General features: G+C 45.2%; 1 protein-coding gene across 11 annotated transcripts in view; it reads right to left on the reverse strand.

Annotated features, from left to right (window-relative positions):
* Positions 1-27,237, reverse strand: part of TRAPPC12 (trafficking protein particle complex subunit 12) — an 86,558-nt gene that overhangs the window by 38,611 nt on the left and 20,710 nt on the right. For all 11 annotated transcript variants that reach the window (XR_011504235.1, XR_011504237.1, XR_011504236.1 and 8 more), the window contains exons 4-5: positions 10,460-10,573; positions 8,591-8,729 (exon numbers count right to left, since the gene is read on the reverse strand). Coding sequence is in view for 6 of the 11 variants with exons in the window: in XM_070512664.1 (XP_070368765.1) it covers positions 8,591-8,729; positions 10,460-10,573 (253 nt within the window). In the remaining 5 variants the exon portion in view is untranslated. The remainder of the gene's footprint in view (positions 1-8,590; positions 8,730-10,459; positions 10,574-27,237) is intronic.

Raw genomic sequence — 27,237 nt, forward strand, 5'->3', positions numbered from 1 at the left:
CCCCACGTCTGAAGTCACACGGGCAGTCAGTGAAATCCTTAATGCCAAGGAGTCTCGAGCGAGATGAAATATGCACAGCTTTCACGCTAGCCCGGGGGCCTGTCTCCTGCAGGGAGAGCACGGCTTGAAAAAAAGGGCTAGTCAAAATCTGCAAGAAAAAATAATTCCTAGCGGATCTGTTTTTCTGGAAAGTTCCCACATACAGTCATGACCTGCCAAAATCTAGGTTGGTATGAATACTGTAGAAGTGTTCTCATTAATCATTTAGGAAACATTAAATGAAAATACTCCTACAAAATTCATTTTATACAGTCCCCTGGAGTGCTGCAAATCCACACTGCAAGCACAGAGAGTCAGTGAGGGATGCAGAGAAATCAACCAGGCCTCCGCGTGGGGCAGTGAAAAACCAAAGAAAAAAGAAGCGAGTTCAGCCTAACTTCAGCGGGGCACGCCACTTTCTTCAGCAGGAGCAGGACTTTTCTGTAGTGTGGAGATAGTCTGGGCCTTCCGTCACATCCTCGCTGTGTGTGCTGGGTGGATGGCGTCTTCTCTGAATCTTTTCTGTCACCAGCACAACAGGGCAGGGGTACTGGGACATGGCCACGCTGCCGTGAGGCCCAAGTGGGCTGAGGCAATGGCACACGACCCTTGACCAGCAGGGGGCATGCTGTAGGATCGACCCCACAGACTCTCTGCCGATGTTAACAGGTTTGCTCTTCCCCCCACAAGGTACACGTTCAAAGGCAGTGTGCCCGGGCCTGCCCGTCTCACTTCCAAGTCACGGAGGATGCTCTGCTGGGACCACAGCTCTGCACTTGTTTCCCTTGACACCTCCCTCTGCCTTGCTGGTCTCGGCACGCCTTTCCCTATTCTCTGATGTGCATGGGAGGCCACAGAGGTGCCGTATCGTTGGATCGTCAGGACACAGGTCAGCGGACGTCTGTGCCTGACGAAGAACACAGTGCCATTCACCTTTGCTGGAAACAGCCCTCACCAAAACTACCTTCGACTTCAGTGCTGCATGTGTAAGACAGAAACAGACGGAGTGAACCCTAAGCTATCCCAGATCCTTATTATTTAAGGGGCAATTCAGGGGAGCTCCTAGAGCTACGAAGCATGACGGGAAATTTAGGACTGGACCACACTGCCTCTGTGCGCGACTGAAACGGTTGCGTCTCAGAAGGCACGGCTGGTAAAGGACTGATCCGTGCAGAGCTTCTCGTGTAGACAGGTTCAGAAGAGGCCTCCACTCGGGTGTTCTACTGTAGACATGGAACCCAAAACAGAACATTTCCATATCTTTAATAATCTGTTCTAAGAAAAGACTGGAATGTCAAAGTTCATAAAAATGGTGAGCAAAATGAAGAGCAGTAAGATTAACTAACTAGTCTTCTCATATTGAGGAAAATATGCTTCAAATGATAAATGCCTAAGAGTTCTGGCACAGAGTAATGTAAATTGGAAATGTAACCTTAGCAGAACATGTTAACTCAGAGGTGAATTAATTTTGTAATGGAAAATGTGGGGGACTTGAATTGGCCACCCCAAGATATGTCTCTTTGGTATGAGGATTATTTGGGTCTGGTTACTTTTAAAAACTGCAGACAGGAAAGAAACTGAAAAGTAGGATTTACTTACCCTTTGTTAAGAGACATTTACATTTGTAAAGGAAATCTCCCTCTGTAAAGGTGTCTCCTCTCTGTACAGGAAGCAGGAGGGATGACCTTATCTCTAGAAACTCTCATCAATACAGAAGGCAAGGACTCAAGTCTGCATAATAACCTGACTCTTGTTTACTGTACATGTCTGGTAACCTCCTGTAGCTGACTCCCCCCTGCCCCCAACATCCTCCTTTGTCTTTAGCTGAAGATGATATTTAAGGTGGTAGCTTCAGCTATTTTGGTGAGCTGCTCAGTTTGCCTGAGCCTCTCCCATGTATACATGTTAAAAAGCTTTAATTTTCTCCTGTTATTCTGTCTCATATGAATTTAATTCGTTCTCTGGCCAAAAGAACCCACAGCGGGTAAACGAAATGTCTTCCTCCCCTACAAAAAGAAAATAAGACATTTGAAATATGAACATTTAATTTTGAGCATCATGTGTGATTACGTGCTGATAAAAAGTTTCCAAATTTAGTTGAGAACTAGAAATGAGAAATACATGATTTTGGAGGGAGGGGAGAAAAGGAATATAGACTCAGTGACAATCAACCTTTACTGAAACAGAGGAGCAGACAACTGAAGGAAGGGTGGAGATTTAGATCCAATTAAAGGGTTTGTCTCATCAATTCTAGTTTGATTTGGTAATCCATAAGGATTAAGTTCTGAAATAACACTTCACATGAAACCATTATAGCTCTAATAACTTAAACTAAACACAGATCTGAATTTAGTATTAGAAGAGGCAATGCAGTTCTTAAACAACATATTGAAGATAATCAAAACATATTTTATGTCCAACGGAAAGATCTTCTGGCTTCATGATTTTGCTCGAGCGGCACAGAAAGTTGAAGTGAACTGTTTAATGCAGAGCAGTACTCTGAAAATCCAGAGCACTACATGAGTTTTACATGCCCACTTTCATCATTGTCTTTTCTTTGCAACAAGAGAGAGAATTCCAAACAACAGAGTAGAAAGATGGTGCTGGGAGCGTGGGAAAATCTAACTGTCCCACAAGAGACAGAAATGAGCGCTCTCAGGAACGGACACACTACCTACGTCAGGAACGGACATTTCATTATCTTTTGAAGGTAAACTATGAACATTTGTTAACAATAACTTATCAAAACTGGTTCATCCATATAACAACAAATGTATGACACCAAAGCAAGAATGTTAATAAAAAAATATATGAACGATCTAGCAATATTATCCATGGATATAATCCCTGTCAACACTTCTCGTGAATACAAATCCTACAGGGGAAGAAGCAATCTGTTCTAGCGTGATAATTACATAATCAAAAATAATTAAGTTAAAAGTTTAATTTTCCTTAAAATTAAAGAAAGAAGGCTATTTATTACAGGCATATGAAGAATGACTCTCCAAAGGAAAACAACGTGTAGGGTTTGGAGGAAGATCTTAAAGCCCTAAGAACAGTAATTCTGAAGTTGTCAACAATAAGGAAAAACAAAAACACTCAATTTTGGGAAAAAAGCTGGCGTGTACGACCCCCTGCCATTCCCACCCCTACCCTGGAAGTTGGGGTGGCTGTAGGCTTCCAGACAGGGCTGGACACTCCCTGGGCTGTACAACTGAGGCTCCAGTTCCATTCTTGTGCTTTTGACACCTTCTACCTGCACAGCCAGCAATGATGTGTGACAATTACAGGTGGAAAAGCTCAGCGGCCAAGTGTAACCTAACGTGCCAAATCTGCGGTGTGTCCCATAGGGGTGTCCTGAAGGCGTGGGGGCCTTCAAGTTAACGAGAGGATGCAGGCGGTCGGCTCACTGCCTGCTGTTTTCTAAATAAGAATCTGAGCTTTGAAGAACCTCTTCTCACCCCACTGTATGAAGTCTGAGCAAAAGCTTGATGCAAGCAGCTCCTACCCTGAGTACTAGGGATGGACACACAGCTTAAGAAGGGAGGAAGCAATACATGCAGTGGAAGAAGAGCACAAGCAAAGGGAGGACAGAGGGGGAGGGATGAGAAAGGACAAGAGCAGATTAAAGGGCCTGTGTCCTCAGGCTTTCAGTGGCATTGTGGACTCCCCCAAACCACTCAGAACTCAGGGAGGCGGGCCTGGGTCTGTTCAGTGCTCACTGTCATCGTTCTTCCTTGTGAACAAGAGGGGGAATTCCAAACAACTGATTAAAGACAGTGCTGTGCAGGGCAACAAAAGATCCCGAATTGCTAAAGCAATCCTGAGAAAGAAGAACAAAGCTGGAGGCATCACAATCCCTGACTTCAAAACATACTACAAAGCTACAGTAATCAAAACAGCATGGTACTGGTACAAAAACAGGTGCACACATCAATGGAACAGAATTGAAAGCCCAGAAATAAAACCACACATCCATGGACAGCTAATCTTTGACAAAGGAGCTGAGGGCCTACAATGGAGGAAAGAAAGTCTCTTCAACAAATGGTGCTGGGAAAACTGGACAGCCACATGTAAAAGAATGAAAATTGACCATTCTTTTTCACCATTTACAAAAATAAACTCAAAATGGATCAAAGACCTAAAGATTAGGCCTGAAACAATAAGTCTTCTAGAAGAGAATACAGGCAGTACACTCTTTGACATCAGTTTCAAAAGAATCTTTTCGGACACCATAACCCCTCAGATGAGGGAAACAATAGAAAGAATAAACAAATGGGACTTCATCAGACTAAAGAGCTTCTTCAAGGCAAGGGAAAACAGGATTGAAACAAAAACACAGCCCACTAATTGGGAAAAAATATTTACAAGTTATTTATCCAACAAAGGGTTAATCTCCATAATATATAAAGAACTCACACAGCTCAACAACAAAAAAATCAAACAACCCGATCAAAAAATGGGCAGGAGACATGAACAGACATTTCCCCAAAGAAGATATACGGATGGCCAATAGACACATGAAAAGATGCTCATCATCACTAATCATCAGGGAAATGGAAATCAAAACGACACTAAGATATCACCTTACACCTGTTAGAATGGCAAAAATATCCAAAACCAAGAGTGACAAATGTTGGAGAGGCTGTGGAGAAAAAGGAACCCTCATACACTGTTGGTGGGAATGCAAACTGGTGCAGCCACTATGGAAAACAGTATGGAGATTCCTCAAAAAGTTGAAAATAGAAATACCTTATGACCCAGCCATCCCACTACTGGGTATCTATCCTAAGAACCTGAAATCAGCAATTCCAAAAGTCCCATGCACCCCTATGTTCATTGCAGCATTATTCACGATAGCCAAGTCATGGAACCAACCTAAGTGCCCAGCAACTGATGATTGGATAAAGAAGATATGGCATATATACACAATGGAAGACTACTCAGCCATAAAAAAGGACAAAGTCGTCCCATTCACAACAACATGGATAGACCTTGAGGGTATTATGTTGAGTGAAATAAGCCAGACAGAGAAAGATGAACTCTGTATGACTCCACTCATAGGTGGTAGTTAACATATGGACAAAGAGAACTGATCGGTGGTTACCAGGGGAAAGGGTGGGTGGGGGGAGGGCACTAAGGGTGAAGTGGTGTACCTACAACATGACTAATAATAATGTACAACTGTAATTTCACAAGGTTGTTAACTATCATAATCTTAAAAAAAAAAAAGACAGTGCTGTGCATGTGGAAACACGCACAACTTTGTCCTCTGAGAGAGGCTGAAAGTAATTGTAGGAAATGGCTGGAAATGTCAGAGAAATACATAATACCACAATACTAATTCCTCTCTTGGATGAAAATTAAAAAAACAAAACACTTCATGATTTTTACTCAAGATTCATTACATGTCTCATTATGAATATTCTGAATGGGTAAAAATTATGCCCAATATTTAAATAAAATATATTAAAGCTCATTCATAAAAGTTATTTATTCATTTGTATAGTTATAGCCTCCTTTTTAAAGCACATTTTAATGACTTGCTGAGCTTATATATTACAAAATAAAATGAAATGAATGAATCAAAATGTTACATTGATGCTTGTTACACAAAAAATGAGAAGAAAATCAGTAAACATTCAGCATAGCATTGTGGATGAATGTTAACACACTTTAGCTAAAGTATATGTATGATTTGTGTCTATTTCATAATTTAAATTAGCTGCTTAATGATACACGGCTACTGTCTTCTCTTTCTCTGTATCCCAATGCAATTTAATCTCAGGTGGAATCAGAAGCGCGCTTTCTAGTCTGAGCATCCTTAGGAAAAAAATGTCCTCAGAGTTGGGAAGGATGACAGGGAATTCTATACCTGAATCCAGTGATTTTATTCTTTATTTTACAGGAAGTTCAGCATCATCTCCATCAAACCTCTCTCCTTACAGATGAGTGAACAGTGCGCCAGAGTCTACAGGACCCTATCACACACACAGTACAGGATCATAAAATGGGACTGACCAGGTGATGTTAGGTGTTCTGAGTGGCAACGGTTAGAAATCAGCGAGGGCCACAGGGAATACCTGCTTTTGAGTCTCTTATTCATTCTTAAAACATGTGTGGTAAATTCAGAAGCAGCTGATGTATGGATAGTCACTCTGAGCCTACGATTCAGGTGGATGGCAACAGGGAGAGAAACCAGAGCCTTTCGCGCAGCTGTGTGCTTAGGTGCCTGCTGGTTTAGAGCCACTGAAACAAGGGCCTGTGTGCTCAAAGGTCTGAGTTTTTGTCAGCAGCAGACAAAATAGCCTCAGTGCTGGGGGCCACCCCCCAGGCCTCGAGCAGGATCAGGCGGGAGGGCAGGGGGTGGCGGGGAGCTCGGCTGCAGTCAGGCAGAGAGGGAAGAAACCTTCTGGGGCGGAAGTCTGCCCACCGCCTTCTATGGAAGGGGTAGACCTCCAAGGCTAGAAAGTGATATGAGAAAGGAACACCGTTGATTTATGAGCTGGAGAAGTATCCCCTGAAGAACCAGGAGATGGCTGTGCCTCTCCACACGCCACATTTCACATTTCCAGTGCGCAGGTGGACGTGGGACTCACCCACATGCCTAGGGACAGATGAGATGTCCTCAAGAAGAGGGAGGATGCACCCAGCCCTACACCCCACTGACCGAGCTCAGGACCCCCTGGGGGCTTCCTGGACTGCAGTGTGGGAGGAGAAACTTTCTGAGAGAGGAGCTCAAGATGTGTCTACCTGACCTAAGCAGACACAAGTTGGACCCCTGGAGCAGCAGCAGCCAGGCTGGGCGAGCAAGCCTGGGAGCCCCCAACTCACTCCCTCGACCTGAGGGGCCGCGCCGAGGAGGCTGGGTGTGCTGGCCCTCCCCCTCCTCCTGGGGAGGCTAGCTGCACCTGACAGCCACTGGGCGGCCACGAGCTTCACGAAGCCAGGACTAGGGCCCTGACCCTGAGTGTACCCTGCCTCGCTGCTTCACTTCCACTCAATTACGCAGCCCAGTCAAGATAATCGCTCTGATTTCTGTCCTGTTTTAGGGATTAAAATCTACCTTTTTCTATTTTTTTTCTACAGGAGTAAGTTCCCTCAGTCAGAAGGAATAAACAGAATATTAATAGTGGTAAGGCTAAAGGTCTAGGAGTACCCTGTGCTAAAAACCCTCCTTCAAGTCTGGGAAAGCCCAGGTGACGCAGAGAATGCCTGCCAGCCCCACCTGTGAAGGTAAAGGTGCTGCGGAACAAGGCGCTGAGAAGAAAGAGAGCTTCCCCGCTCCATGCTCCCTCCGCAGAAGCGGGATCTGAATTTTAAGGAAGAACACCACAAAAGGAAGTTGAGAAATTTGTTTTTACTTCCAGTCTTCTCTATTTACCTACTAACATCAACCAAGTTAAGATCTTGACTTATTTTTTGAAACTTCTACGACAATTATTATCTTTATTATTAATCAGGACTGTACTCGATTGTACTATTCCATATTTTCTGCCTCGAACAGGCTCTGCATTTCCTGACAACCAGGAACCGTTTTGTAGCTGCGCTGCTGCAGCCCACAGATGTTGACCAGTTGATCTTACGAAAGACGGCAGCACTCTATAGCATGTTACTGATGAGTAAGAAGAGAATGAGAAAACAGCCAATGCAGTAACTACTGCGCCCCACCACGGCTCTAAGCAACTACATACGTGACCTCGTGTAACCTTCCGGACACGTGGGAAGGAGGCGTTATCACCCCTGTTATACTGACAAGGACACTGGGGCACAGAGATGCTGAATCGCCTGCCCAGGTCCCACACGAGAAAAGTGGAGCCTCCAGGATCTCCCGGAAGTCTGAAAGACCAGCTTTCAGTAACGCTGCTGATGCTGCCTCTCAGCACAAGTCCTTCCAAAATTGCTGTCTATTTCATACAAACATGTGATGGGTTTCAAACATATTTACAAAGTTCTCCACTGAGAGACGTTCATTCTACCTCAAGCTGCTACACCCCAGGAGGCCCATCATACCCAGCCCTCTCCCTTCCCCTTATTTCTTGCCACGCTCCGACAACCACCCCATGCTGGAGCCTCAGTTTCCAAACAGTGGCGTGACCTGTTAGTGGGATGCAACCAGACTTTTAAGTAAGTTAAATCAGAACAGAGACTAGCAGAAAAAGGCTCAGAACAAGTATTGCTGCACAGCTGCTTCTGTTTCGTTTCTGTGAGTGTATTTGTACTAAGTCAGGAGATAAGATTCTTCTTCACTCTGGAGGACAGTCAACAAGTCTGAACGTCCACCGCTCAGCCCTTATACCAAATCCCACTGCTGCTCCACAGCAGGTGCTTGAGAAACGCTTGTTAAAGGACAAATGGATGTGTCTGTGAGTACATCCTGATTGGTGTATTTAGAAAACTGAGCAAGGTCATTCTGGGAGTCAGTCTTGTTGTTAAGCCACGTATTTGATTTTTCAGGGCTGGACAAATAAGGAAAACAGAGGATACTGAATTATGTGCAAAGGAAAGCAAAATACATGCCAAGGCACAAAGACAACCAACACTGTCTTACCCCTGCGCCCAGGGTACACGTGAGGGTAGTATTCATAATAGAGGTCGGGCTGATCTAGATTTCCAAAAGGCTCAAACTCCATTTCGGCATTCTGGAAGAGGCCCAACTTGACCAGCAGTGCCAGCCTCACAAACCAAAGCTGAAAACACAAAACATAATGGAAACAACAGGTTATCCATGTACATCACATTCAGAAATTCTTATTTCCTGTTAATTTATCAGAGCTAGATTTCTAATATATTGAAACCAGGGCTAAAGTAACTTTCTTTGCACATTTGCATAGCTACTTGTTTATAAAAATACTCGAGCTTAACAACAACAACGTAAATGATTTTGTTTGCTTCAACTTAATTCAACAATAGTTATTGAGCAGGGTGTGTGTGCAAAGTACTATGCTAGGTATCAGGACGGTAAGAACAGACCATCCCCTCCCCAGAAGAGAGTACAATGTAGGGGGTGGGGAGGATGGTGAAGTGAGGACACAGGAACGAATCAAGCAGGGAGGGAAGGGACAGCAAGGAAGGCCACGAGCGCAGTGGACAGGGCTGTGTCTGGGGAAGGGCCGGGGAAGAGTATGGAATCTCCAAAGGCAGAGGCCGAGGAGGGGCGTGCAGCAACAGGGGCAGGACGCAGGCAGAGAGGAAGTCGACGTGTGTGAGCAGTCAGCTCCACGCGGCCAGAACACAGAGCACCTTCAAGAAATGACGGAAGTCAAAGGAGAGAGTTCCAGAATCAGAGCCTTTGAGAACCAGAAGGTGCCTCAGAAATGCCCCAGCTCAATCTCATTTTACTAACAAGAAAACGAGGCTCAGCAAGAGGGGCTGCTCCAGATCACAGAGCCTGGAGCAGAACTGGAGGTGGGCATCAGGGAGACGTCCTCTGTGACACGCCTTGCTGCCGAGAGCCCTCTGTCAGGGCTTGTCACAGGCGAGGAGACTACATTTGAGTGGGCGGGCAACGGGAAGCTGCTCAGAGGTTCTGAGCAGGACAGCGGGGTGGGGGGGTCAAAGCTGTGCTCTATGAAGATTACTCTGGCGGCAGTTTACTGAACTACTGTGAACAGAGGCTGAATCCAGTTCACGCAGGAGGCTGAAGCAACACTCCCGTGAGGGCCTGGACTGGGTAGTGATGGGCTTGAGAGATGTGGAAGGAAAACCCGCTAGGATTTAGCCCCACTGCGGGAGAGGTGAGGAGGACACAGCACAGCGACGGTCGGCGCTGCTCCTCTGACCCCCGCCCACGGTCATGGCGGTGCAGAAGTGGGGGGAACAGGAGCTTGCACCCAGTCAGTCCTCTCCAAGCTCTTCCTGGTTCTGGAGTCTGGAGGCTCCCGGGTGAGTCAAAGTAACACTTAGAAAACTCCCCCTGGAGGGAAGAACTGGAGGATTCCTACAGCTCTTCCTCCCTGTCAGAGGGTTTCCTTTCACTCACAACTCTATTTCCTACCTTCCTTTTTTTTTTTAAATTTAAGAGCAAGTGCTATCACAACGACTGGGGAGCGCAGACACATGGCCCAGCGCCCATCCCCTCGTGGGTGGCACCTGTCACTGTTTCTCCAGGCCCAGACAGGCCTTGGAACCCTTCACAGCTCAGGGTCCTCGCCATCACAAGGGCAGCCCCTCGTGGGCTCACTATGAGCACGGCTGAGCCTCTGGGGTGTGGAGGCCACTTGGCCACAGGGCGGAGTGAGAACTCTAGTTCACTCTAGGTTGGTCAGGAAGGAAGAACTAGAGCAATCTCAGGCTGAGACTAAATCTGGGATACGAAAATCCACTTTTTGTTCTCAAGTTGTTCTTACTGGCATGAAAGGCCATGGTCCCTTCCATTCCCCAAAGGATGATAACCCAGAGAACAGGTCAGGGGCTGTACCTGCAGTGAGTCTGCCGTATGGCTGGTAGGCAGCCCGCTCTTGCCGTAGCCTTGGCCGTGGGCCGTGAGGAGGCGCCCGCACAGGTCCACTGCTGCCCTCCAGTTTCTGCAGCTCTGTAAGACATAGTGGAACGCATAACCAAAAACACCACCACCCAAACACGCGGTGCTCGCTGTGCTGGACGCAGCTCCATTGCCATCTGTGACAAGGACGAGGCCAGACAGCTGCCAGCACCGAGAATGCCTTTCGTCAACGTTGCATGTGCAATTAGGCAAGAAGGATGCCAAGCATGAGGTGCAGTTCAAGATAAGCAAATCATCAAACCACTAAAATTTAACAACTGAGAGGACATGGGGAGGAGAATTTTTGTTGGAAAACTCTCCCCTGCCCTTAAGTCTATAAGACTGCTTTCCTTTTTATTTAGCAAGATAACTCTATCTTGTGAATTTTATCAATTTAAAATCAATAATTTAATTTGATGCCGTGTTAAATACATTTATTTGTATCTGTAAGATCTGCATGTGAGTATAAATAAGTCATTTTGGAGGGCCAGCCTGGTGGCGTCGTGGTTAAGTTTGTGCACTCCACTGCGGTGGCCTGGGGTGTGAGGGTTCAGATGCTCCGTGTGGTCCTACACACTGCTCGTCAAGCCGTGCTGCGGTGGCATCCCACATACAAAATAGAGGCAGCTTGGCACAGTTGTTAGCTCAGCGACAATCTTCCTCAAGCAAAAAGAGGAAGATCGGCAACACATGTCAGCTCAGGGCCAATCTTCCTCTCACACACACACACACAAAATACATAAAAAAGTGGTTTTGTATGTTTAAGGTGATTCAATTTTATCAATATAAAAAAAATCACTGAAGTATGCTAGCATGACATTTTATAAGCCAGTCTATCAACACACAGCGTACTTTCATATTATTTCATGTTACAACTTGAACCATAGAAACCCTGGCTGACATTGACATATTGGCTCACCAATTTGGGCTTACTGTGTTTATCTTTGCCATAATGCAATAAACAAAGAAGCGTTGGTAGGCAAATGAATGGGAAAATATTATCACAGAGAATGTACAAACCCCTTAAGAAGCTAAAAGTAGATGCTCAATATAGACTGTCTCAATTTAACAGGCACTACTTTTGGACGCTATAGATGTACTTGTTTATATAGTCAGTCGCCAAATGGGCTTGAAGTCTCTGCAGACCATGGCAGAGACCAGGCTCCATGGGCAAAGTGGCGAGTGAACACACATCCTTGCACACATTACTCTGAGGATCTAGCAAAGAAGGTAGACATTAAACAGTATTTTTTTCAAGAATTAATTAAATGATTTTGTGTGTATGCAAAGTGCTTTTTAAAAATTTTAATTGAGTTCATAATAGTTTACATCAATATGAGATTTGAGTTGTAGGTTATTTCTTGACTGTCACCACATAAGTGCTCCCCTTCACCCCCTGTGCCCAACCCCCACCCCCCTTCCCCTGGTAACCACTGAACGGTTTTCTTTGTCCATATGTTTGTTTATATTCCACATATGAGCGAAATCATCTGGTGTTTGTCTTTCTCAGTCTGGCTTATTTCGCTTAGCATAATTCCCTCCAGGTTCTTCCATGTTGTTGCAAATGGCATGAATCCGTCTTTTTTATGGCTTAGTAGTGTTCCATTGTGTATATACACCACATTTTCTTTATCCAATCATTGGTCAGTGGGCACTTGGATTGTTTCCATGTCTTAGCTATTGTGAATAGTGCTGCAACAAACACAGGGGTGCATATGTTACCTTGGATTGTTGATTTCAAGTTGTTTGGGTAGATACCCAATAGTGGGATAGCTGGGTCATATGGTAGTTCTATTTTTAGTTTTTTGAGGAATCTCCATACTGTTTTCCATAGTGGCTGCACCAGTTTGCATTCCCACCAGCAGTGTATGAGGGTTCCCTTTTCTCCACACCTTCTCCAACATTTGTTATTTTTAGTCTTAGTGATTATAGCCATTTTAACAGGCATAAGGTGGTATCTTAGTGTAGTTTTGATTTGCATTTCCCTGATGATTAGTGATGTTGGACATATTTTCATGTGTTTATCAGCCAACTGTATATCTTCTTTGGAAAAATGTCTGTTCGTATCCTCTGCCCATTTTTTGATCAGGTTGTTTGATTTATTCTTTTAGTTGTGACTGTAAATGGAATTGTATTCTTGAGTTCTCTTTCTGTAAATTTGCTATTGGAGTATAGAAAAGCAATTGATTTTTCTAACTTGATTTTGTACCCTGCAACTTCACTGTAGTCGTTAATTATTTCTATTAGTTTTCTGATGGATTCTTTGGGGTTTTCTATATATAAGTCATGTCGTCAGCAAGCAGTGAGAGTTTCACTTCTTCACTCTCTATTTGAATTCCTTTTATTCCCGTCTCTTGCCTAATTGCTCCGGCTGAAACCTCCAGTACTATGTTGAATAAGAGTGATGATAGTGGACATCTTTGTCTTGTTCCCATTCTCCAGGGGATGGCATTTAGTTTTTGCCCACTGAGTATGATGTTGGCTGTGAGTCTGTCATATATGGCCTTTATTATGTCGAGGTAATTTCCTTCTATCCCCATTTTGTTAAGAGTTTTTATCATAAAAGCTGTTGGATCTTGTCAAAAGCTTTCTCTGCATCTATTGAGATGATCATGTGGTTTTTAATCCTAAATTTGTTGATGTGGTGTATCACGTTGATTGATTTGCAGATGTTGAACCACTGCTGTGTGTTATAAATCCCACTTGATCATGATGTATGAACCTTTTGATGTATTGCTAAATTCGGGTTGCCAAAATTTTGTTGAGGATTTTTGCATCTATGTTCATCAACAATATTGGCCTGTAGTGTTCCTTTTTTGCATTGCCCTTGTCAGGCTTTGCTATCAGAGGGATGTTGACCTTGTAGAATGCGTTAGGAAGTGTTCCATCTTCCCTAATTTTCTGGAATAGCTTGAGAAGGATAGGTAGTAAATCCTCTCTGAAAGTCTGGTAGAATTCCCTAGGGAAGCTGTCTAGTCTTGGGGTTTTATTCTTTGGGATGCTTTTGATTACTGTTTCAATCTCTTTCCTTGTGATTGGTCTATTCAGATTGTCTGTTTCTTATTGATTCAGCTTTGGGAGGTTGTAAGAGTCTAAGAATTTATCCATTTCCTCTCAATTATCCATTCTGTTGGCATATAGTTTTTCGTAGTATTCTCTTATAATCCGTTGTATTTCTGTGGTGTCTGTTATGTCTCTTCTTTCACTTCTAATTTTGTTTATCTGAGCTTTCTCTCTTTTTTCTTTGTAAGTCTGGTTAGGGGTTTGTCAATTTTATCTATCTTCTCAAAGAACCAGCTCTTTGTTTCACCGATCCTTTCTACTGCCTTTTTTGTTTCAATAGCATTTACTTCCGCTCTGATTTTTATTATTTCTCTCCTCCTGCTGACTTTGGGCTTCGTTTGTTCTTCTTTTTCTAATTGAGCTGGGTGTAATTTGTGATTACGTATTTGGGATTTTTTTGGATGGAGTGTTCTATATATGTTTATTAAGTCCAATTGGTTTAACTTTTCATTTAATTCCACTGTTTCCTTGTTGATTTTCTGTCTGGGTGATCTATCCATTGATGTGACTGGAGTATTGAGGTCCCCTACTATTATTGTGTTATTATTAATATCTTCTTTTAGGTTAATAGTTGCTTTATGAACTTCGGTGTTCCTGTGTTGGGTGCAGAGATATTTATAAGTGTTACTTCTTCCTGATGGAGTGTCCCTTTGATCATTATATACTGCCCCTCTTTGTCTCTCTTTACCTGTCTCATCTTGAAGTCTACTTTGTCTGATATAAGTATTGTGACACCTGCTTTTTTTTATTGCCATTGGCTTGGAGTATCATCTTTCATCCCTTCACTCTGAGCCTGTGTTTGTCATTGGAGCTGAGATATGTTTCCTGGAGGCAGCATATTGTTGGGTCTTGTTCTTTAATCCACCTCGCCACTCTGTTTCTTTTTTATTGTAGAATTCAGTCCATTTACATTTGGGGTGATTACTGATGTATATGAGGGCTTAATGCTGTCTGTCATTCTATCATTTGTTTTCCAGTTTTCCTGCATTTCCTTTGTGTCTTGTCCTGTGTGTTTTGGTCTACCCACTGAATTATGTAGTTTTTTATGATGTGTTTCTTTGTTTTCTCCTTATTTATTCTTTGTGTCTCTGTTCTTTTTTGTTTAGTGGTTACCCTGAGGTTTGTTTTCAGAATCTCGTGTACAAGATAGTCCATTTTCTGATGGTCTCATTTCCTTAGTCTCAACTGATTCAGTCCCTTTCCTCCTCCCCTCCTAAGTTGTTTTTCTCATATCTTATTCCATCTCGTGTTGTGAGTTTGTGGTTAAAATGAGAGGATTATCTGTTTTTGGTGTTTTCCTTCCCTTTAGCTTAATGCTATACTTGAGTATTTGCTATCCTAATCTGATCCTGTCTATCTTTTTATCTCCTTACTCTGTTTTGTGATACCTTTCTCCCTTTTTTTTTTTCGGGTATGAGGGCCTTCTTGAGGATTTCTTGCATGTGTGTGGGATGTCTCATGGCTATGGAGTCTCTTAGCTTTTGTTTGTCTGGGGAAGCTTTTTCTCCTTCATATCTAAAGGATATTTTTGCTGGATAGAGTATTTTTGGCTGAAGATTTTTGTTTTTTAAAGATTTGAATATGTTGTTCCCTTCTCTCCTAGCTTGTAAGGTTTCTGCAGAGAAATCCACTGAAAGCCTGACAGGGGTTCCTTTGTAAGTTATTTTCTTCTGCCTTGCTGACCTGAGTATTCTTTCTTTGTCATTCATTTTTGCCAGTTTTACTACTGAATGTCTTGCAGTAGGTCTTTTTACATTGGCAAATATAGGAGAGCTGGAAGACTCTTCCACATAGATTTCCCTTTCTTTCACTAGGTTTGAGAAGTTCTCTGCTATTATTTCTTTGAACACACTCTCTGTGCCACTCTCCTTCTCTTCTCCTTCTTGAATATCTATAATTCTTTTTTTTTTTTTAAGATTTTATTTTTTTCCCTTTTTCTCCCCAAAGCCCCCCAGTACATAGTTGTATATTCTTCACTGTGGGTCCTTCTAGTTGTGGCATGTGGGACGCTGCCTCAGCGTGGTTTGATGAGCAGTGCCATGTCCGCGCCCAGGATCCGAACCAATGAAACACTGGGCCACCTGCAGCGGAGCGCGCGAACTTAACCACTCGGCCACGGGGCCAGCCCCGAATATCTATAATTCTTATGTTGCATTTCCTCACTGAGTTGGATATTTCTCGGAGACTTTCTTCATTTCTTTTTAGTCTTTGTTCTCTCTCCTCCCCTGTCTGGAGCATTTCAACATGTCTATCTTCGATTAATGCTGATATGCTCCTCTATGACGTCCACTCGAGCATTCAGGGAATCCGCATTTTGTTTTATCTCTTCCGTTGTGTCTTTCATCTCTAATATTTCTGATTGATTCTTCTTTATAGTTTCCATCTCTTTTGTGAAGTAGCTCCTGAACTCGTTGAATTGCTTCTATACATTCTCTTTTACCTCGTTGAGTTTTTTGATGATAGCTGTTTTGAATTCATTGTTGTTTATCTTACATATTTCTGTGTCCTCAGGACTGCATGCTGGGTACTTGTCATTTTCTCTCCGGTCTGGAGATTTGATGTAGTGTCTGATGTTGTTAAGAGGAGGTAGGTCAGGTCTTTCTCATTCTGAGACTATTCGGTTGTAGTTACTGCCTATCACCACTGGGTGGGGGTTGAGAGCAGCATATTCTGGGCCCTCCACCTTCAGCCGAGATCTCAAGCAGTGGGGCGGCACAAGGCGGGTGTGGGGAGGGGCGCTATCTCCTGTGTGTGCTCAAGGTTTTCTCGCTCTGCTCTTGCTATCTGGTCTCCTGGGTCTTGGCTTGATGAGGTCACCCTGCGCCAAAGCTTTCACCCCGTTAGAGGGCTTCCCTCTAGGGTACAAGGGCCCCACGGCGTCCTTGGTGATCCTGCGAATGAGCGACCCCTCCCCTGCTCCCTCCCTCATGGAGCCTCCCACGGGAGCAACTGCAGTCTTTAGGGGAGGGAGCGCAGTTCTCTCTTACCCCATTCCAGCTCCTCCGATGGGGGCTCCAGCCTCTCTGCCCTCGGTCGTGTGGCTGCTGTGGGTCTCCGAGGTTTTCGTGTTGTGTTAAGATGTCCTCTGTTGGAGTAGGGTTGCCCTTATTTGTTGTATGTTGGAGGAGAGTGAATCCCGGACAAGTTCACTCTGCCATGATGCTGATGTCACTCCGCAAAGTGCTTCTTGAACAAGAAGCCTAGGACGCTGTGGGAGCATGTCACCAGGTGGGCTGACTTAATCTCAGGGGAGTGTGCGAAGCTGAGAGCTGAAGAGGAAGAGCTGGGTCAAGAGGGGAAGGCCCTCCAGCTGAGGAGCCGCATGAACGAGTCCCGGGGGTGCCTCCAAGGATGGAGTGTGAGTGACGGGCATGCCAGCGTGGCTGGAGACGGGCGGTGAGAGGGCGCATGAGGAGGTGGACTGAAAACGCAGGCAGGCCCTCAGCCGCGAGATCCAGCCCCACTGCACAGGTGACAGGAAGCCTCAGACGGGTTTGAGGCAGGGGATGGACATGACACTGTTTGACAGATGTACACCAGAGTGCGTCAGGTACTCACTTGCTCCTCATGCACCGTTCCGCCAGCACCTCCCCCCTGCCAGGCAGAGTCCCAAGTGTGAGGACACAGAACTTGGCCCTGTTACTGAGAACTGGAGAGGGAACTGACTCTCAGCTTCCACTGTCACAGGCCCGCAGGCCCGGACCTGGAGCTCCCTGGGGCACAGCCGACGCAGACGCTCTGCTGGAGAAGCAGCTGCAGCAGAGTGGGAGCCAGGCCGCAGGCTTTTACTTTTTTATTTTTTTTTGGTGAGGAAGACTGGCCCTGAGCTAACATCTGTTGCCAATCTTCCTCTTTTTGCCTGAGAAAGATGGTGGCTAACATCACTGCCAATCTTCCCCTATTTTATGTGGACAGCTGCCATAACATAACTTGACGAGTGGTGCTAGGTCCACACTCAGGAGCTGAACCCAGGACCACCAAACCAGAGCGTGTGAACTTAACCACTATGCCACTGGACCAGCCCCAGCCAGCCTTTTACTTTTTAAGAGCGCTGGCATGCCAGCTAACCTTGAGGGGCTGGCAGACTCACGACATCTCGAATTGGCAAATGCTGAAGGGAACTATCCCAGCTGATGGCTGTGAGGATTAAATAAAACAACGTATAGGAAAGCATTCAGCACAGTGCGAGCTAGGAAGCAATGAAAAGTGAACAAGGACGATAAACAAGGATGATCAGGTCATGTGACCTGATGCAAGTCAGAAACCCTCCCTGGCTACATGCATCTCAGGATCCTCCAGGTCTTCTCCTGGTCAACTGCTGATGGCTTTCTTTTAATGCTTTTTGATGAGTAAGATTGGCCCTGAGCTAACATCTGTTGCCAATCTCCCTCTTTTTTATTTCTTCCTCAAAGCCCCAGTACATAGTTGTATATCCTAGTTGTAGGTCATTCTAGTTCTTCTATGTGGGATGCTGCCATAACATGGCCTGATGAGCGGTGTGTAGGTCCATGCCCAGAATCTGAACCAGCGAACCTTGGGCCACTGAAGTGGAGTGTGTGAACCCAACCACTTGGTCACAGGGCCGGCCTCCAGCTCATGACTTTTTAGTGCTGAACAATATTCCATTGTCTGGATGAACCACAGTCTATTCATCCATTCACCTACTGAAGGAAACCTTGGTTGCTTCCAAGTTTTGGCAATTATGAAAAAAGCTGCTATAAGCATCTGCGTGCAGGTGTTTGTATGGACATAAGTTTCAAGTCCTCTGGGTAAATACCAAGAAACACGACTGCTGGATCATATGGTAAGAGTATGTTGAGTTTTGTAAAAAACCGAAAAACTGCCTTCCAAAGTGGCTGTACCATGTGCACATCCACCAGCAATGAATGAGAGTTCTGTTTCTCCACATCCTCACCAGCAAGTGGCGTTGTCAGTGTTCTGGATCTTGGCCATTCTAATAGGTGTGTAGTGGTCTCTGTGTTGGATGGACTTTTTTCAATATTTCCTCTTATCCTTGTACCTGCTACAGCCTGACAGTGAGCTACACAACACATGCCAGAACTGCAAATACAATAGGACAACACAAATGTGATTTCTTAGAATATATCTCGTGGCTTTTCTTTCTTGAGCTGAGGAGACGAGCACACATATATTACGGTTAGGTTTCTTGCTAGTAAAACCGTCCTTAGACCGCATGATATCCACGTGCACTGAGAGTCTGTGCTCTTCATTATCCTGTTTGCAGTCCCTCAAACAAGTCTGAGAGCTGCCTGTCAACTATGAAGATGAAATTGGAGCCACTTCCCCCAAATAGTCCAAATTGCGACAGCAATGATTTCAAGTAATATAGGATTTCCATGTTCTGGTTGATAGCTCAGAAATGTTTTTAGGCTGGTTAAGATAATTTACTAAAACTATCTTCAAATGCCTTCTCTGGTCTACATTCAACACAATAATCACTTTATATAATAAAAGTGGCTATGCATATTCTTCTTGAATTGCAAATGTAGAAAAGTGAGAGGGAAAGATATTCTGCCAAGTTTGAACCACTTCTGTGTATGGATCTAAGCAGATTCTGTATGCAGGGGCAATGAATTACTGCTCTCTTCCCTGACTGCATAGGCCACACATGCCGGCTTTTCTAAACAGAGTTCTCAGGGCAGTCTTCCTCCCAGGAAATGACCTAAATTGAGGACAAGTAAGAGAGAATCCAGTGAAGAGGGCAGGAGGGGAGTTCCTGTGTGCAAAGCCCTGGTGCACATCGGCCAGAGGCACAGGAGAGGTGGGGCAGAGAAGGGTGGGCCCTGCAGGTGAGGATGAGGGCAGGTAGGGGTGGACCCTACAGGTGAGGATGAGGGCAGAGAAAGGTGGGCCCTGCAGGTGAGGATGAGGGCAGGTAGGGGTGGACCCGGCAGGTGAGGATGAGGGCAGGTAGGGGTGGACCCGGCAGGTGAGGATGAGGGCAGGTAGGGGTGGACCCTACAGGTGAGGATGAGGGCAGGTAGGGGTGGACCCGGCAGGTGAGGATGAGGGCAGGTAGGGGTGGCCCCTGCAGGTGAGGATGAGGGCAGAGAAGGGTGGGCCCTGCAGGTGAGGATGAGGGCAGGCAGGGGTGGGCCCTGCAGGTGAGGATGAGGGCAGGCAGGGGTGGGCCCTGCAGGTGAGGATGCAGGAAGCAGGTAAGGCCAGGTCAGCCTTTGCAGGCTCCCAAGACCATGCACGTGTCATGATCACATTCTAGAATCATCAGTCCCCTGCAGAGACGGAAAATGAGTCCGAGCGGCTGAGCAGATGTAGACAAAGCATGAGGAAGACGCCCAGCCGTCTGGGCCTGGTGTTGGAGATCTGCGCAGTGCCCGGGCTGCACACAGAGGCCAGGAGCCCAGCCTCCCTCCCTCGTTTCATGTTGTCTAAGGCTGGTTCTGGGCTCCCACAGAAGAGGTGGGTGGTCACAGCAGAGCTGTGGAGCTGCCCCAGAGAACCTCGTGGCCCACAAGGCCTAAGATACTCCCCTGGGCCCTGAGAGGACCCACAGCCACCTGGGCCTGGCCACCTCTACTTCAAGCGGGATGTCCCTTCAAAGGCTTGAGACTGGTCCACAATAAGAAAGGCTTAGAAACCGAGAAACTGCCATAGCAATCTGACAGAGTATTCTATGTCTGTTGCATACAATAATAACAAAGAGGTGGCTTGTGCTTGGTACACGTTTCTCATTTCATTTTCCTCATTATTAGTTAATTTATGTGGAATTTTACACAAGTTTCAATAGGCTATAGGATTGGAAAATTTTAAAAAGTCCCCATCCCTCCAGCACCAAGCTTGAAGGGCATCGCTGTAGGTGGCGTGCAGCAGCGTAGCAGTGCAGAAGTGGGGGAGTGACAAGGCAGGTGACGCTCTGATGTGGGGAGACAGCCAGCTGTAGGACAGACTCGAGTCTGACTTGCGCAACCAGGTGGCAGAGGTGCTCTTGTCAAAATCCCACGCAAGCTCTGAGACAGGGAAGAGGAGAAAGGATCAGAGCTTGGAATCTGAAATTTGATTCAATCTGACTCTGGACAATGTTGAATTTGAGGGACCTTTGAGATATTCAAGAAAAAAAGAAAAATAAACAGCTGGCCACGTGGGACTGACGTTTGCAAGAGGCCTGTGCCTGAGACGGAATGTGGGAGAGCGTGCGCATGGAGGGCGAGGGGCAGACGGCGTGGATGAAAGCCTGGAGGACGAAGAGGAGACTGTCGGGACACGCAGCCTGAGGAATCTCACGAGGACGAGGAGTGAGAAGCAGAGGACGGCTGTGTGTCCCGGGGGCAGGAGGAGGCCGCCGTGCTGCTGAGAGGCCAGCCGAGGTGGACTGAGCAACAGGAGGATCACCAGTGGCCTCATCGAGAGCTCGTCCCACAGAGAGACTGGGTGGGCAGGCCGGCTGAATGAAATGCATGGAATCAAGGAGAGGGAAGCCTGAGTCACCCAGCTGTTGAGGGAGAGACTAAGAGCTCGTTTCTAACCAAACACTTGAGTGTGTTAAAAAACAAAGGAGAAGGATCTGGCTGGAAAAAGGCTTACTGCATGACAGGAAGAAAGGAGGGAACGAAGTCTGAGGGGAGTGTCAGGGAGGGATTCTGGACACTAACCTCAGCAGGTGTATCTGGCATTGGGCGTGAGGCCTCCATTTCTGCTCTCGAGCTGGGGGAAAGTCATTCATCTTTATGGGCGAGGAGGAGGGGTAGGGTGTGAGGTCTGAAAGAAGTAAAGAGTTTAAAAGGCACTGGAGCAAGCAAGGAAGCCAGCAGGATGGACAGTCCTGCAGGGCTGAAGGCCCACCGGAAGCTGATAACCCTAAGTTTACAGTGTCACCATGCTGCACTAAGCTGGATGTGGGACTTCTCCAGCAGGCTCAGCAGCCTGGGTGTCAGCACAGAGCAAGCCGGGGTTTTCTGAGACACATGCCATGAGAGAATGAAAGAGCAAGCTTGGGTGGGATTTTGACAAGAGCATTTCTGAAATGTGGACCATGGAAACCAAGCTTGACAAAGAAGGAAGTGAAGAAATGGGGTTTTGATACACACAATGAGAGCAGGATTAATGGGCTGGATGTGCAATCAAGGAGAAGAATGACGCTGTGGGAGTGGCCAAACATGCTGGCTGGCAGAAGAGGGTGCTGTGACAGGAGGGCGGTGTGTGGCAATTAGTGAATGTGGAGGTGGGGTGGTGTGGCCGATCATAGACTCTAACTGTGGCCACGGGAGAAAGCGGCTGAAACAGAGTCCAGGAGAGACAGTCAGTGGAGACGAGGGGCTTTAGGAACTGAGGGCTGTGGGGCTGATCAGGCCATCTCAGCGGATGCTGAGGTCATCAGACGAGGGCAAAGGTTTGGCAGAGGATGCTCAGGTATGCTCGTTAGCTACTACTGGCCATGCGACCTCAGGCAAGTTACTACCTGTGCCTCAGTTATCTCATGTAACCTCAAAGTCTGGCAGTTGGCAGCCCCAGAGCTGGAAATGAGAGTGCGATGTTCTGTTTCAAACTTTTTTCTGAGGAAGAGTAGTCCTAAGTTAACATCTGTTGCTAATCTTCCTCATTTCTTGCTTGAGGAAGATTAGCCCTGAGCTAACACCTGTGCCAATCCTCTTCCACTTTATATGTGGGATGCCGCCACAGCATGGCTGACGAGTGGTATAGATCTGCACTTGGGATCTGAACCTGTGAACCTCAGCCACTGAAGCAGAGCATGGGAACTTAACCACTACACTACCAGGCCAGCCCCTGGTGCAATCTGCTTTTGATGAAGATATAACTAATCTCTCCTCCTATTACCCTTCTCCCCTAGTCAGCTGTCTGTGTTCACACCTGTCACATATGCTCACTCTACAATGCCTCCAGCCAGAAATGCCTGCAAAGATGACTATCCTCAAAACCCAGCTCACATCTGATCATAATGATGCCTTTCCCGCCCTGGTGAAGGCACCCTATTCTTATTCCCCCAGCACACATTCTCAGAGGGGATGGAATTTGGTTCCTGGTGGACAACAATGATTAGTTGCCCTCCAAAGGTTAACCCTAACCAACAAAATCTTCCTCCTTAGTTTTTAATTTGATGCAGGGCTAAGGGTGCGAGCGGGCAATTAGGAAAAGCTGTCTAAAAATGCTCCTCAGGGGGCCAATAATGAAAAACGGGCTAAGAAATACTGCCCTGGGAGACGATCCGTCTCATCTGTTCTGTACACGTATTGAGGCATCCAAATTAACTCTGAACTGTGACAGTGTCCTTCTTTCCTTCTGGGTAAGCTCTCAGGGCAATGACCTTATGTAGTACACTGCTTTTTTTTTTTTTAAAGATTGGCACCTGAGCTAATATCTGTTGCCAATCTTTTTCTTTTCCTTCTTCTCCCCAAAGCCCCCAGTACATAGTTGTATATTCTAGTTGTAGGTCCTTCTGGTTGTGCTATGTAGGATGGCACCTCAGCATGGCCTGATGAGCAGTGCCATGTCCGCACCCAGGTCCAAAATGGTGAAACCCCGGGCCGCCAAAGCAGAGCACACAAACTTAACTGCTTGGCCACGGGGCCAGCCCCAGTGTATGGTCTTTTAACTTCTAAAAGTACCTACTTAGTATGGCATCTATCATGTGTAGATGTTCAAAAAATTGTGAAATAGTTTATTCATCTAACTACAAAAAGACATTAAAAAAATGCTAACTACACTAGTAACGAAAGAAATACAAATTATGCACTTTACCAGTGAGGTGATCTTCACTAGCCAAAACAAAAAAACAACAACAATAAAGCAAACGCCATCCTGAGCCTAAGAAACGAGAAAAAACAATTTCTAAAAAAGATATACATCAGGGCGCACAGGAAACACAAAAGCAAGTGCATTCACATGCTGCTGGCAAATGTGCGCTGTCATAACCTTTCTGAAAAGTAACCGAGTGTGTTTTAATAGCTTCAAAACTGTCCATACTCTACCTAGTGATTCTCCTCCTAGGATTTATCCTAAAGAAATCATCACATACATAGAAAAGATTTCTGTACAAAATGGTTCACCCCAAGATTACTGATACCAGTTTCAGATTACACAGCTAGTAAAATATGTTTTTAAAGACTTTAATATTGGAACATGCTTCAGATATGATGTTACGTAATAAAAAGATACAAAATTATGAATAAATATAATATGAAGTTTTATGTATATATATACCCAAATACATACCTATCTATCCATACTCACACAGACAAACCGCCTATACAGACACACATACTAAAATGTTAACCCACAGTGGTTACATAAACAATTTCTTTCCAGTATTCCTGAAGTAAGAGCATGCTGTTCGTAAAGTGAGGAGACAGCGGTTTGTGAATTACAGGGCGGGCTGCACACCTACGGGAAGAGCCTGCTTGCAGACGAGGCTTTTCTGTCCTGGCTGTCTGCAAACGGATGGCATGCATGTCCACCTGCATCCACGCAGTGGGGGCCCCAGAGGGGACACCCACCCTGTCTCTTAACTAGAGCAGTGCTTGATACGCAGGAGCCAAAGTAATGCTTGTTGAAATAAGACATTATTTTTTACCAAGCATGAAGGTGTAAGTTACTACTAAGTATGACAGTTAAACCATGAGGAAAGAGGTTTTCTTCTGAAAAAAAAGAAAGAAAAATAAAGATTTAGCTACAGTAGATGAGGAGCGCCCTGACACGGTACACCCCTAGGGAGCCCCACTGCTGATCTATTTGACAGACCTCAAAGGCAGAGAGAGCGTGTGCGGGCGAAAAAAATATATATCAGAAAATCTGATCATGGACATCTGCATATTTTTGAAACAAATAAGAAATACTTATTATACAGTAAGACTCCTATCTTATTTTATATCCACTATGTATAGATACCCACCACTAATAAAACATTTAAATGTGTAATAAAATTATTTGCAAGTACTTTGCAAATATGAAGCGTTCCATAAATGATTAAAAATAGAAAAATGTGTCATATAAAAAGCCTTCAGCCCTTGCTATGATTTCACATACTAAGATGTGTTTTCTATATTTCAAACCAGATCACTATTAAAAATGAAGTAAAACCTATCATCTTAATTATCTTTTAAGTAAATGTAAATATTTTAAAAAGTGGCTTCTTCCCTAACTGAAAATAGAAAGTAGAAATGTTTATGCTTCTCTTACTGTTTCTCCCAATATAATTTTCTCACAGATGACTGAATATAAAAGATTTCCTGTGATACTTGCCACTGTGGACTGTGTGCGCCATCAGTACTAAGCCCTTTCATGATAATATCGCTGGTCTATAAATGACACGTAGTCATATCTAAACAAACTTACGCTAACCTGACAGCCACATTTCTACAAGTCAGGATGACCTAACTCCATGAGACACTAACAAAACAGTAAGTGTCAGGGAGTCTGGGTGCCTCCTTCCCTGTTTGAGGACACGGGTCCATGGGGTAGACACACGAAGCCAGGCTCAGACCCAAAATTCATTCTGTTCCACTCAGGGCCACTGCCATGCAGGACCAGAGGTGACTCAGCTCCTCTAATCCCTACGGTAGATTCGGATTATCTTCTGGTTTGAGAGTCAGACAAGCTAGCAGAGGAAACAGAGAGACAAGGATGTCTCATAATAATGTATCATAATTTAAAAAGAAGAGAGTAAAGAGCACAAAGAAGTTGTTAGAAAAGTTTACCATTTACAGTTTATACTTACCCCAAATAATTTATTTTCCTGATGAGAGAACATAAAATATTCACTTGGCTACAGTTTATTTTGTATTTCCCAAACATTTCCAGGCACAGGAATATTTTCCTTCACACCCGGTGGGGTCAACAAAGATTGTCACTGGCTCTCCATCAGGGGCCTGGTGGCACTGCGCTACCAACCATTCCCAGGGGCGCCTGAGGAGTTGGGTGAAGGCGCTACCTGCAAAGGTGTAGGCAGGGACAGGAGAACCACAAAGGGACAGTGGTGACCCAAGGCCTGGCAAGAGAGCGAGGCATCAGTGTGCCCAGGCCAGAGGTGACAGCTGGCAGGAGAGCTGTGGGTCTCGGAGGAAGGGAGCTCCCGCTGCCTCCCCTCCAAACGGGAGCAGGGCGGGAGGCGAGGGCAGGCAAGGAGGAGTGTAGAGAGAAGCGTGGAGAACGTCAGGGGCAGGCGCCAGATGAGTTTGGTCAGGCCAGATTTTGCTGCCAAAAATGACTTCCAGTTTTCGGGGCCCCCCTGGATTTCAGAGACTGAGATCTCTGAGGGATCCTGGCTGAGGGATTGTGGCTTGTTTTCAAGCATCAGTGCAAGCTGGCACCCTACAGGCAGGCTTCGCACTTTGCTTCTATTGTTCAACACTGCTTTGGAAATTTATCCGTGTTGAATGTGGCTCTTGTTCATGTATTTCACTTGCTCCAGAGGATTTAATTGATAGTGTAATATAATTTTCTTTTTCTTGTTGTTGGATAGTAAGGTTTTTAATAAAATTTTTGGCTAATACAAATAATTCAGCAACAAACACTCTTAAACATGTCTTTTTAGGTACATGTACAGGGGTTTTTCTAAAGTATATAATCATAAATGGAACTGTTGGATCAAAGGTGACACCAACATTTATTTTATCAATTATTGTTAAATTGCTCTGCAAAGCGGTTATTCCAATGCACTCTCCCACCAACGACGCATGCTGCCATACACACCCTTGTCCGCATGTGGTGTTGCCAATTTGATGCAGTTGAAATGTAGGACATTCTTGTTTTATTTACATTTCTGTGATTCCCAATGAGGCTGAACATTATTTTTCCACGTTTATCAGCTATTTGGTTTCCGTGAACTGCCTCTTCATACCTTTAGCCTGTTCTTCTATTGGGCTATTTCTGTTTCTTTCTAATTAGAGGAAAGTCTTAATGTGTACTTCAAAACTGTTCTCTCTTTCTGTGGCTTGTTTAATGCTGTTTATGGTGTTTTTGTTGTATTGAAGTTTTAAGTTTCAAAGTAGTCAAACTTATCAATCTTTTCCTGAAAGGTTTAGTCTTTCGTATCTTGTTTAAGAAATGCTTCTCTACTCTGAGTGGCTAAGAGTCTCCACTATTTTCTGAAATTTAAGAAATTTTGCTTTAATTCATTTGGAATTTATTTTTGTGTGTGCTAAGAGGTAGAGATCTTTTAAATTTTTCCCACTTGAATATCCAATTAATTCTGTGCTATTCATTGCTGGGCTCATCCTCTCCCTGATAACCTGTAAGATCGTTCTTTCCACACAGGTGTGTGTCTCAGGCTCCACTCTGCCCCATGACCCGCCCTGTGCCAATATGGTCCCTGTTCCTCCTCTGACCTGACCGCTCGTTGTGGGGACAGGACAGGCTGTAATTGCCTTTGGTTCCTGTCCTCTGCTGTGGCAGTAAGTGGTTCCTGTTTCATTTCACCTTCCCCAGCTTTTGTCCTGGCATGAACTTCCAATTAGAAGACATAGGGAACATTTCCTCGTTCGCACATGTGTGAACATGTGTGTGCGTGCGCGTGTGTGTGTGTTTGTGGTGGGTTTATTTCTCCAGCCTTGAAAGAGCATGGCCTTCAGCTTTCTGATGGTCCTTTTTGCTCTTCGCCCTTGCCTGAGAGGTGCCGTGGACCCAGCAGGGCCACGGCCTCTCTGTTAACAGAAAAACGC

Source organism: Equus asinus, chromosome 6, assembly GCF_041296235.1.
Source record: "Equus asinus isolate D_3611 breed Donkey chromosome 6, EquAss-T2T_v2, whole genome shotgun sequence".
In the NCBI taxonomy this organism is placed as follows: domain Eukaryota; kingdom Metazoa; phylum Chordata; class Mammalia; order Perissodactyla; family Equidae; genus Equus; species Equus asinus.